Source organism: Labeo rohita, chromosome 15, assembly GCF_022985175.1.
Source record: "Labeo rohita strain BAU-BD-2019 chromosome 15, IGBB_LRoh.1.0, whole genome shotgun sequence".
NCBI classification, from domain to species: Eukaryota; Metazoa; Chordata; class Actinopteri; order Cypriniformes; family Cyprinidae; genus Labeo; species Labeo rohita.
Genome location: NC_066883.1, coordinates 17,347,337 through 17,360,203, shown reverse-complemented (window position 1 = coordinate 17,360,203; position 12,867 = coordinate 17,347,337). Strand labels below are relative to the sequence as shown.

General features: G+C 36.7%; 1 protein-coding gene across 7 annotated transcripts in view; it reads right to left on the bottom strand.

Annotated features, from left to right (window-relative positions):
- The window catches only part of igsf9ba (immunoglobulin superfamily, member 9Ba), a 96,139-nt gene that overhangs the window by 14,858 nt on the left and 68,414 nt on the right, over positions 1 to 12,867 (bottom strand). For all 7 annotated transcript variants that reach the window (XR_007829205.1, XR_007829206.1, XM_051129472.1 and 4 more), the window contains exons 6-11: positions 9,229 to 9,370; positions 5,183 to 5,328; positions 2,685 to 2,827; positions 2,460 to 2,600; positions 2,265 to 2,384; positions 2,022 to 2,172 (exon numbers count right to left, since the gene is read on the bottom strand). Coding sequence is in view for 5 of the 7 variants with exons in the window: in XM_051129472.1 (XP_050985429.1) it covers positions 2,022 to 2,172; positions 2,265 to 2,384; positions 2,460 to 2,600; positions 2,685 to 2,827; positions 5,183 to 5,328; positions 9,229 to 9,370 (843 nt within the window). In the remaining 2 variants the exon portion in view is untranslated. The remainder of the gene's footprint in view (positions 1 to 2,021; positions 2,173 to 2,264; positions 2,385 to 2,459; positions 2,601 to 2,684; positions 2,828 to 5,182; positions 5,329 to 9,228; positions 9,371 to 12,867) is intronic.

Here is a 12,867-nt window from a genome sequence, read left to right as displayed (position 1 = left end):
GACTCACTTGTGCCGCTTGGCTGGGAATCGTAATGTTCTAGCCTACACTTCCTATCTGGCACATGTTGAGAAATCACACATCTGACGTATTTTGTGTCCTTAAAAACCTTCAAAAGTGAACATGGAGTGCTGACAAAAAAAGTACAGTACAAAAATGTAATTAAATGAAGAAAAATAGATAAATAGAACAACAGACAGGCAGGCAAACAAATAGATAGACAGATAGACAGATAGATAGATAGATAGATAGATAGATAGATAGATAGATAGATAGATAGATAGATAGATAGATAGATAGATAGAGAACAACAGACAGACAAACATAGATAGATAGATAGATAGATAGATAGATAGATTAAGAACAACAGACAGACAAACATAGATAGATAGATAGATAGAGAACAACAGACAGACAAACATAGATAGATAGATAGATAGATAGAGAACAACAGACAGACAAACAGATAGATAGACAGATAGATAGATAGAGAACGACAGACAGATAGATAGATAGATCGACAGATAGACAGAGACAAACAGATAGATAGATGATAGATAGATAGAGAACGACAGACAGACAGACAAACAGATAGATAGATGATAGACAGATAGATAGATAGAGACAGACAAACAAACATAGATAGATGATAGATAGATAGAGAACGACAGACAGACAAACAGATAGATAGATGATAGACAGATAGATAGATAGAGACAGACAAACAAACATAGATAGATGATAGATAAATAGAGAACGACAGACAAACAGATAGATAGATAGAGAACAACAGGCAGACAGACAAACAGATAGATAGATAGATAGATAGATAGATAGATAGATAGATACAGAACGACAGAGACAAACAGATAGATAGATGATAGACAGATAAAGAACGACAGACAGACAAACAGGTAGATAGATAGATAAATAGATAGAGAACGATAGACAGACAGACAAACAGATAGATAGATAGAAAGATAGATAGATAGATAGATAGATAGAGACAGACAAACATAGATGATAGATAGATAGAGAACGACAGACAGACAAACAGATAGATAGATAGAGAACAACAGGCAGACAGACAAACAGATAGATAGATAGATAGATACAGAACGACAGAGACAGATAGATAGATGATAGACAGATAGAGAACGACAGACAGACAAACAGGTAGATAGATAGATAGATAGAGAACGATAGACAGACAGACAAACAGATAGATAGATAGATAGATAGAGACAGACAAACATAGATGATAGATAGATAGAGAACGACAGACAGACAAACAGGTAGATAGATAGATAGATAGATAGATAGATAGATAGAGCACGACAGACAGACAAACAGATAGATAGACAGACAGACAGACAGACAGATAGATAGATAGATAGATAGATAGAGAACGACAGACAAACAGATAGATAGATGATAGACAGATAGACAGACAGACAGATAGATAGATAGATAGATAGATAGATAGATAGATAGACAGAGAACAACAGACAGACAAACAGATAGATAGATAGAGAATGACAGACAAACAGATAGATAGATGATAGATAGATAGATAGAGACAGACAAACAAACATAGATGATAGATAGATAGAGAACGACAGACAGACAGACAAACAGATAGATAGATAGATAGATAGATAGATAGAGAACGACAGATAAAGAAACAGATAGATAGATAGATAAATACATAGATAGATAGATAGAGAACGACAGACAGACAAACAGATAGATAGATGATAGACAGATAGATAGTTGGATAGATAGATAGATAGATAGATAGACACAGACAAACAGATAAATAGATGATAGATAGATAGAGAACGACAGACAGACAAACAAATAGATAGATAGATAGATAGATAGATAGATAGATAGATAGATAGATAGATAGATATCAGTTCTAACCTGAATATATTAATTTCTAAGGCTACTTCCTACAGATGACTAGTGAACTTTTCTTCGTTGTCAGTGTGTTGAAATTCTTAAGATAAGAATCATTTACCTATTACAAAAAGGCGTGTGCTGGCAGTGATGCTTGTTACTACGTTGGTGGCAACACATTCCCACTCCCCATGATCCTCTTTGCTCAGAGACACAAATTGCAAGCTACCACTTGGTAAGATGTTATGTTTGCTTCTGCTGGGCTTCCCGACCTTGACAAAGGACAAATAATAAACCGTTCATGATGATCTATCTATGGAAAATTAAAAAATAATATACTTAATGCTGTGGTGGCTCATGGTACCTTTCTCCATACGATGGTTGGAATCTCAGGGTCTCCAGAAGCGGCGCAGGGGATGACCAGCTCTCTCCCCGCCTCCTGACGGTACTCCCCCCCGGGCCTCACGTTGAAGTAAGGGGGGTCCTGGGGACACGATGACGTTTACCTCCCAAATTTACAGAAAATGAGATTCTTTTTAATTAAGATGCACTGACTCACCTTTAGCACCAGAGTGGCCGGAGGGGACTGTCCCATGGTACCTAGGACATTGTAAGGCACACAGGTGTAGGTGCCAAGGGAGTCTTCAGTGACCTCTGCCACCCGAATACTTCCGTCTGCCATCTGGCTCCATCCAGGATACTGTGAGAGGAACAGAGAAGCACCATCAGAGAACTTGAGTGTTGGCAAACAGATTTTAATGTTAGAAGCCCATGAATTACACACCTTCTCGATTCTGAGGGGGTAGCCATCTTTCTCCCATCGGACTGATGTAACTGGGGGGTTGGCATCCACTGGGCAGCGAATGATTCCTGGCAACTTTCTTGGGACGTAGATGACAGGTGGCATGTTCACAACACGGGCAGGGTCTGCGGAGAGAATACGTCCATATCCAAAACATATATCCAAACAGGATACCGGAAATGACGTAATCAGCTCTCGCCATGTTGTCAAAATACTTTTAATCCATTTTATCATAATGTAACTCACAGCAGTTATATAAAATCGAAATCAACACATCTCTCATATTTTCACAGCACAATCCCAGTGTTCAGGAGTCTGCGCAAGTGATGTGTGGTAACAGAACATGTAAGTGTTATTTAAAGCCCTTCCTGTGAAGTTCTCTCACCTGAAGCAGCCCTGGGGTGTCGCTGACTGATGTAGCACAACCCCAGCGGCACAGAGAAGCCGCTGCTAATGAGACAGTCAGCCACTGCTCTGCATATGACACAATATAATGTGCTTTTCCACAGCTAATCTCTTCTCTCTTCAAACTGCCTGCCATGCTGTATTTCCCCTCAGTTAATTCATTAAGGCCCCCTTGTCACCCCTGACCTCTTTTCTGCTGTGATGATATAGTGGGTCACCATGACATACTGTTCTGGGTGGTAAATTGAGAGAAACGAGCCATCTTTTGAATTCTATACACCCCTTGCCCGCTAAAAAATACGTATTCAAGACTATACACATTTTCTACACATTACATTTTCTTTACTGGCTCCAGATTTTTCATCAGCATTCAACTACTATATTTTTTGTAAATGGTAGAAACTCATCTACATCTACAGAACAGAGCTGCTGAGGGCTGATTTGTATGTAATATAATATAATGACAAAAAACATGCCAAAAATTAAATAATAAACTTAAAAAAAGACTAAAACAGAAAATGTTTGTCATGCAGTGACAAGGCTGTCGATACAAATAAATATATTTCTTAATTACAATAACCTCAATAAATTTATATGCAGTCATGGCCAAAAATATCGGCACCCTTGCAATTCTGTCACAAAATGCGACACTTCTCTCAGAAAATTATTCCGATTACAGATGTTTTGGTATTCACATGCTTATTGTTTTTGTTTGCACTGCAACAACACAAAAAAACAGAGAAGAATAGTTGAACGTGCTAAAATTTCACACAGAACTCAAAAATGGACTGGACAAAATTATTGGCACCTTGTCAAATTTGTAAGAAATAATTGCTTTTCAAGCATGTTATGCTCCTGTAATTTGTATTTAGACACACCTGTGGCAAGTAACAGGTTTGGGCAATATAGTAATCACACTTGCAACCAGTTAAAATGGAGAAACGTTGACTCAACCTTTGTGTTGTGTGTCACACTGATCATGGTCTGTGGATTTGAGAGGAAATAAAAATGTGGAAAAACATGGACAATCTTAAGGCTACAAGTCCATCTCTAGAGATCTTAATGTTCCTGTGTCCACTGTGTGCAATATCATCAAGCGGTTTGCAGCCCATGGCACTGTAGCTAACCTCACTGGATGTGGATGGAAGAGCAAAATTAATGAAAAATTACAATGAAGGATTGTTCGAATGGTGGATAAAGAACCTCGATTAACTTCCAAACAAATTCAAGCCGATCTGCAGACACGGGGTACAACAGCATCAGCTCGCACTATTTTCTTCCAAAGGGGGTGCCAATAATTTTGCATTTTTTGGGTTCTGTGTAGAATTGTATCAGATTTGACTTTTCTTCTCTGTTTTTTTGTGTCGTTCCAATGCAAACAAAAAATAAATAAACATGTGAATACCAAAACATTTGCAACTGCAACAATTTTCTGAGAGAAGGGTTGCATTTTCTGACAGAATTGCAAGGGTGCCAATATTTTTGGCCATGACTGTATATTTTATTAGCTTAATTGAAGGTGATACTGTAGGCTTGGAAAATTTATTTGTGCTCACATCGGTGTATACTGTCTGTGTTTCAGTGTCTTCCAATCAGATTTCAGAGCTGCAACTATTTATTTTCTAATAATGAACTGAAGTTGCTTCAGTGACAACTCTTGGCTGTCATTTATAACTGTCATGATTCCCATTTTTCATGGTGACCGCCGTAAGTAAAGCTTCTCCAATCTGTCTTTTCTATCCAAGAGAGACAGACAGACAGACACAGAGGTAGCTCAGACTCAGGGCTTATCCACCACTTCCTGCACCACCACGAGAGTCCTGGTGCAGATGGAAGCAAGCTCTCAAACCCTCCAGAGAGAGGCAGCAACTAGAACATCTCAGATGCCTGGCAGCCACCATTGCATCTCAAAGGGTGTAAATAGCTCGGTCCCTGTACGTGACAGACACCAATTACCCGCTCTGATGATAGTATACTTGACATAAAACACCTCAAAGGCACACAGGACATAGACTGAGATTTCAAATGCAGGCCTGGTGCTGTAGGCTCTTTAAGAGGTTTAAGGTGAAACTCACATTGCACGGTCAGGTAAGCTGAAGCAGAGGGGGAGATGCCCAGGCTGTTACTAGGGCTGCAGGTGTATTTCCCAGCATCCTCTGGCTTCACTCTGTAGATAATGAGGGTTCCGTCAATAAAGATGCGAACGCGGAGCTTCAGATCACTGCAGGGAAGAGAAGAGAGATGATCTGTTTGAAAAATGTTATTAAATGTGTTTGTACACAAGAAGAATTGAGGCTGATATAATGTCTCCTTTTATGGAACCCTGTTTCTGCCTCAGAGTGAATAATAAAAAGGTAATTATGGGAAAGTTTGAAGTGAACGTTATACTTTTTCATGAAAGTCACAATTATGAGAATTAAAGCCGTAACTGTGAGATAAAAGGGAACAATTATGAGAAAGTCACAAGTATAAAATCTTGAAAAAATTGATATAAAACCACAAGTGTGAGAAATAAAACTACAATTGAGAGCTATAAAGTCACAGTTATGAGAAAGTCAACTGTGAGATGAAAGCACGATTATAGTCACAATTGTGATATACAGTGGGGAAAATAAATATTTGATCCACTACTAATTTTGTATGTTTTCCCACTAACAAAGGAATTATCAGTCTATAATTTTAATAGTAGGTTTATTTAAACAGGGAGAGACAAAATAACAAGCAAAAACCCAGAAAAACACATTTTAAAAAAGTTATAAATTGATTTGCATTTTAATGAGTGAAATAAGTATTTGATCCCCTATCAATCAGCAAGATTTCTGGCTCCCAGGTGTCTTTTATACAGGTAACAAGCTGAGATTAGGAGCACTTTCTTAAAGGGAGTGCTCCTAATCTCAGCTTGTTACCTGTATAAAAGACACCTGTCCACAGAAGCAATCAATCAATCAGATTCCAAACTCTCCACCATGGCCAAGACCAAAAAAAGATTGTAGACCTACACAATGCTGGAATGGGCGACAAGACCATCGCCAAGCAGTTTGGTGAGAAGGTGACAACATTTGGTGTGATTATTCACAAATGGAAACACAAAGTAACTGTCAATCTCCCTCTGTCTGGGGCTCCTTGCAAGATCTCACTTCGTGGAGTTTCAGTGATCATGAGAATGGTGAGGAATCAGCCCAGAACTACACAGAAGGATCTTGTCAATGATCTCAAGGCAGCTGGGACCATAGTCACCAAGAAAACAATTGGCAACACACTATGCCATAAAGGACTGAAATCCTGCAGAGCCCCGCATGGTCCCCCTGCTCACGAATGCACATGTACAGAACCGTCTGAAGTTTGAACATCTGAATGATTCAGAGGAGAACTGGGTGAAAGTGTTGTGGTCAGATGAGACCAAAATCGAGCTCTTTGGCATCAACTCAACTCGCTGTGTTTGGAGGAGGAGGAATGCTGCCTGTGACCCCAAGAACACCATCCCCACTGTCAAACATGGAGGTGGATACATTTGGGAGTGTTTTTCTGCTAAGGGGACAGGAAAACTGCACCACACCAAAGGGACAATGGTTGGAGCCATGTACTGTCAAATCTTGGGTGAGAACCTCCTTCCCTTATTGAAAATGAGTCGTGGATGGGTATTCCAGCATGACAATGACCCAAAACACACGGCCAAGGCAACAAAGGAGTGGCTCAAGAAGAAGCACAGTAAGGTCCTGGAGTGGCCTAGCCAATCTCCAGACCATAATCCCCTAGAAAATCTGTGGAAGGAGCTGAAGGTTCGAGTTGCCAAACGCACTCCACTTCCAGAACAACAATTTACGAATAATTTACTCACCCCCCTTGTCATCCAAGATGTTCATGTCTTTTTGTCTTCAGTCATGAAGAAATTATGGTTTTTGAGGCAAGCATTTCAGGATTTTTCTCCATATAATGGACTTCATTGATGCCCCAATTTTGTAGTGTAAATGTAATTCAAATTCAGCTTTTCTAATTAACTATTAGAAAATAAAAAAATTGTATACTTTGTAAGCACAAAAGCTTGTGTAGCACAGGCTCTGGGATGCGCGCACATGGCGCTACGTACTATTGAATCACGTCGAAAGGTCACACGGAACCACAGACCCAGTGTTTACAAAGCGAGCGAGCAAAGACTAAGGAAGTGAAAGTAAGTCAAACGCTGTTTACAAACAAAAAGGTACAACGATGTTGAATGATTCTGAAATTGTAGGAGAAAATAAGACAGAGTTTTTCACCATACTCTACCATTTGAGCCGGAGTACACAGACGATGAATGTGATTCGTAGTGTCATGGACGCGCATCCCAGAGCCTGTGCTACACAAGCTTTTGTGCTAAAAAAGTATACAAATTTTTAGTTTTCGAAAAAAATGACTAATCATTTCGCTAGATTCTCGGCTGAGATCGTTTAGAGCCATTTTAAGCTACAAATTCAGGGTACCAATGAAGTCCATTATATGGAGAAAAATCCTGAAATGTTTTCCTCAAAAACCATAATTTCTTTACGACTGAAGACAGAAAGACATGAACATCTTGGATGACAAGGGGCTGAGTAAATTATTTGTAAATTGTTGTTCTGGAAGTGGACTTCTCCTTTAATGACTTGGAGAGAATGTGCAATGAGGAGTGAGACAAAATCCCTCCGGAGATGTGTGTAAACCTGGTGGCCAACTACAAGAAACATCTGACCTCTGTGATTGCTAACAAGGGTTTCACCAAGTAAGTCATGTTTAGCGAAGGGGTCAAATACTTATTTCACTCATTAAAATGCAAATCAATTTATAACTTTTTTGAAATGTGTTTTTCTTTTGTTGTTATTCTGTCTCTCACTGTTCAAATAAACCTACTATTAAAATTATAGACTGATAATTTCTTTATCAGTGGGCAAACATACAAAATCAGCAGTGGATCAAATAATTATTTTCCCCACTGTAAAGTTAGTTATGAGAAAGTCAACTGTGAGAAAAAAGTTGTGAGATATAAATGCACAGTTGCAAACATCACAATTGTGATATAAAAAGCACAATTATGACAGTTGCAAGTATAGTGAACATTTTGAGACTAAAATTTTTTAGATTAAAATTTTCACTTGTGAGATAGTCACAGTTACAAGAAAGTCATAAGAATGAGATTGCCATTTTGAGACAAAGTCAAAAGTGTTAGTTATTATAAAGTCCCAACTATAAGTAAAAATTAAAATTATGAGAAAGCAGAGATAAAAAAAAATGCACTGTGAGAAACAGACACATTTACAAGAAATAAAAAGCTGCAAAATGTAGTTGGAATTATGGGAACTAGATACATTTGTGAGACATAAAAATGCAATTTTGAGATAGACAAATCTGTAAGTACAAAGTCACAATTATGTAATATATACATATAGAAAATTTAAATATAAAGCACTTTTTAAAATGTGTACTGATGTGAAATGACATTTAGCTGAAATTTAGCTTTTAACTTTTTATTACATTTTTCTTTTCTTTCTCATTTTCACAATAATTAATAATAATAATAATTATCTACAACCCTAAGTATGTATGTATGTCTGCAGACAAACAAAATCACTTCTAAACAAATATAATGCTGATTTTTATGGCTACATTTACAAATATCAGTAAAGTGTTTTTACACAAAGTGTTATGTTGGCCAGCAGTCTGAATATTCCCATGAACATCCGTCCGCCCCTCACAGTTCAATACGACCGGAAACCGTTATTTCAAAACACTATTCTGGCCTGTTTCCACAGAGAGGAACAGACTACAGCCCTGCATATAGAGGGTCAATACGGCCACGCTTGGGGGAGTCAGAACAGCTTCTGGCTCTGCTTCAGATGATCAGCATGTTTTTTTAGGCATGTGATGACACAAGCACAGTGTCACAAGATGTTCCCATCCCGGCATAAAAACCTGCTGTGTGCGCCTCCGTGTCACTGCGCTAGCATTTGCCTTAATGCAGCTGTAGAGGGCTTGAGATTCAGGGATTCTGGGTCTAAAAATATATGTGGCTCTAATCTAAAACCGACAGACACACACACACATACAGCAGCTTCTGTATTCAAGACTCTGAGGCTTGGCACAGAAGTGAACTCGATCATAACTTTACTTCTTGAAGTAGACGTTGTCCTCCTCCCAGTACCAGGTATAGGTCAGGTTGCCAGGATACGCCTCTGCTTGGCACGTAAATTGGGCATTCTGGGATATGTTAACAGTGATGTTCTCAGGTGGTGACACGATGTATGGAGGACCTGAAGGAGGCAAACAACAACAAGGATTATACACAGACAAGGAAAAATCAAAACAGAAAAATGAGGGTGTTTTAAAACAAAAATGATCCTTGTCCATACTGGTGTTTCCACTGGATCTCCGTCCACACTACACGACCGAAAACGCATGTTGCATGACCATTCATGCACACTGTAGCACCATGCTACATAATTTATAAGATGCATACTACAATTTTACTCTTTAACTTTATTAAAGGGGTCATCGGATGCAAATTTATATATATACATGTTAGTTTAAAGGGGTCATCGGATGCCCATTTTCCACAAGTTGATATGATTCTTTAGGGTCTTAATGAAAAGTCTCTAATATACTTTGGTTAAAAATTCTCAATGGTTGTGTAAAACAACACCCTTTTTACCTTGCCAAAATCAGCTCTGCAAAAATCATCTCATTCTGGTCGAGGCTGCTTTAAATGCAAATGAGCTTTGTTCGCCCCGCCCCTCTCTTCTCTCTGTGGAGTGACGAGCCTGTTTACTTTAGCCACATTTAGCCGCGTTTAGACGTTAAACTTGCTAACGCATGCATTATTAGGAAAGGCGATCACAAAGATTCATAAAAAAACCTTTATACTCACTTGAAGCTGATAAAAAAAAAAAAAAAAAAAAAATAAAAAATTAAATAAAAAAAAAACTGGTAGTGTACAAAACAAAAAATGCTGGCACTGTACCAGCAAAGACACATTTGCACAAATATGTACATTTTACACTTTAAAAATCACAGATATGACTCTAAGCATCACTTTTGGTGAAACGCTGGCTTTGCTACAGTCATAATTAGTAATTACCATTGAAATAAAGGTGTCAAATCATTTTCTAAAAGGTATTAGCAGCTTATTGTATGTCCACGTGAAGCTGGATCATGAATGATTCGCACGAACACAGACGGATATATGTAGATCGGGAGGTGCATTCCCTTCACAAACAAATGTAATCTACTGCATCTTCAGTGGCTCAGATGTCGGGGGTAAATGACGACCACTACGTTCATTATTACATCCAGCAACACAACACCTCAATCGCTCAATCGGAGATATTCTTGTCTAACTTACATCCCTGCTCCGGCATCGAAACAAAGAGGTCTGACTGTTACAGCTGATCTGAGGTAAAACGTTCATGTCAGTCAACTTTATCTGCAATAATCATAACAGAATCAGTCCTATATTGGTGGACTCCTTTTTACAAATAATAAGCATCTACAATAGATTTTTATGAAGAAAGAGTGTTTAAAATGAGAAATGTGTCACTTTTTTTTCTTTTTCTTGTATTATGTTTTGGTTTGTCTTTTATTTTGTTTTGTCTTTAGATTCCTGTTATTTTTTTATTTTTTTTTGTTCCTGCTTCCCCTTCTATTTGTTCCCTGGTTTTGAGCCAAAAAAAGATAACAAAACTAATCAAGAGCAACCAATTACAACATAAGACTAATTAAACAAAACAATAAACCAGTGACAGGACCAGAAAACAAAAGGAAGAGGAGACAAAAGCCAAAACTGCTATACTAGCATCTTATTTTATTTTCTTTAGTATTGGATTTCATTAACATGTTGTTTAAATGAGAATTACCTCAAGGCTAACAAGCTAGCATGCTAACATGTTTGGGTGGTTCTACTTTGAAAACAGTGTGATAGTTCTCAAATATTTATTAGCGGCGCCAGCCTTTCACCCGCTAACTTTCCGTTTCTTAGCGTATTTACTGCAAACACATTTTGTGTTTGTTTACACACACGAGGGGAAGGAATTATTGTCTGTGGTAATGGACTGCATGCCACAGATGTGGTATTCCTTCCAATTATCCTAATTCTCCTCCATGTTTATGTGTGTGTATAAACCTGTCTAATAAAGACAGCGAGGATACTACTGTCAGACCTTCCCACAGAGAATATTATCCTTCCCACATGAGGCTGTCACTGAAATTGCCAATAGACTTTTAATTAGACGTGTGGGTAGACACGAATACTGTCGTGACACTCGGACCACTGTGAGATTTGTGGGTGCTCTGCAGAAAGATCCAGCATGAATGCCGCTCTTAGCACAAACAAACCCATGACTAGCTGTGAAATATCTTCTCATCTTAATGTGTGGACTATGCTGAGAGCTTCCTGGATGTTTCCTTAATGTGCAGTAAATGACAATGCATCTAAGGGGATTATTGACAGTAGCGCAGCTTTGCTTATTAAAATGAAATCGCAAAAGGCATCACTTGAAAGTGTCTAAAAATATCCCTGGCGTTGCTCGCGCTCGTGTTATTGAAGCAGGTTTTAACTAGAGTGCCTCTCCAGAGGCTTCATGAGAATATTGCTTTTTGTAAAAACAATATTGCTAGTTTACTAAACAAAACAGCCCATGGCCAAGGCAATTTTGGTTCGGCACAGTTCATATGTGTCTCCAACTGACTTGTTGGTACTCAGACGAGAGCAGACGATCCTCTTCTAAATTCATAAGTCCAGGTAGGGCAGATGATATAACTAAAAAACATATTTCAGATGATCAGATATTCAGTTTGGATTCAGTTTTGTTTCATTGCTTATGTATCTGCTCAGAATGGCTTTAATTGGAATGATTTAATCGATTTAATTGAGTAGACATTGTTCAAAATGTTTAACGCAATCAAAATGTTTTATATATAAAACATAAACAATATATAAATATAATAATATATAAAATTAAGCGCAGCCATTGTTGCTAAGTGGATTCAAAATGTTTAATGCAATCAAAAAAAAAAAATAAATAAATAAATAAAAAAAAAAAAAAAAATATATATATATATAGCAATTATTGTAAATATTAAACATATACATATTAAATTATAACATTTTAGAATATATTTTCGAATATAAATATAATGTGTGTGTATATATATTATTTGTATGCAATTAATATAAATATTAAATATATAAATATTAAATTATAACATTTTAGAATATATTTTGCGAATATAAATATAATGTATATATTTATTATTTTTATGCAATTCATATAAATATTAAATATATAAATATTAGATTATAATAACATTTTAGAATATATTCTCGAATATAAACATAATGTGTGTGTATATGTATATATATATATATATATAAAAATGTTGTATTCTTGTTATATATAAATGTTGTATTCTTGTTATTTTTATGCAATTAATATAAATATAATATATAATATAAAATATAAATATTCAATTATAATAAAATTTTAGAATATATTTTAGAATATAAATATAATAAACCAATTTAAACAGAATATATAAAACATCTAAAATAAATTTTAATGCAATATTTATTTATTTTTCTTTTATATGCACCAATATACAGAACTAAACATCATGTATTATTTTTACTAAAACATTAACAACAACAAAACTCAGACTGAATATTTTCAAATTTTTAAGTGATAATGCAAACACATTTTGAAACATTTATTTGAAATGAACAATTACACCTGATTCAAGGAAATGAATGCAACAG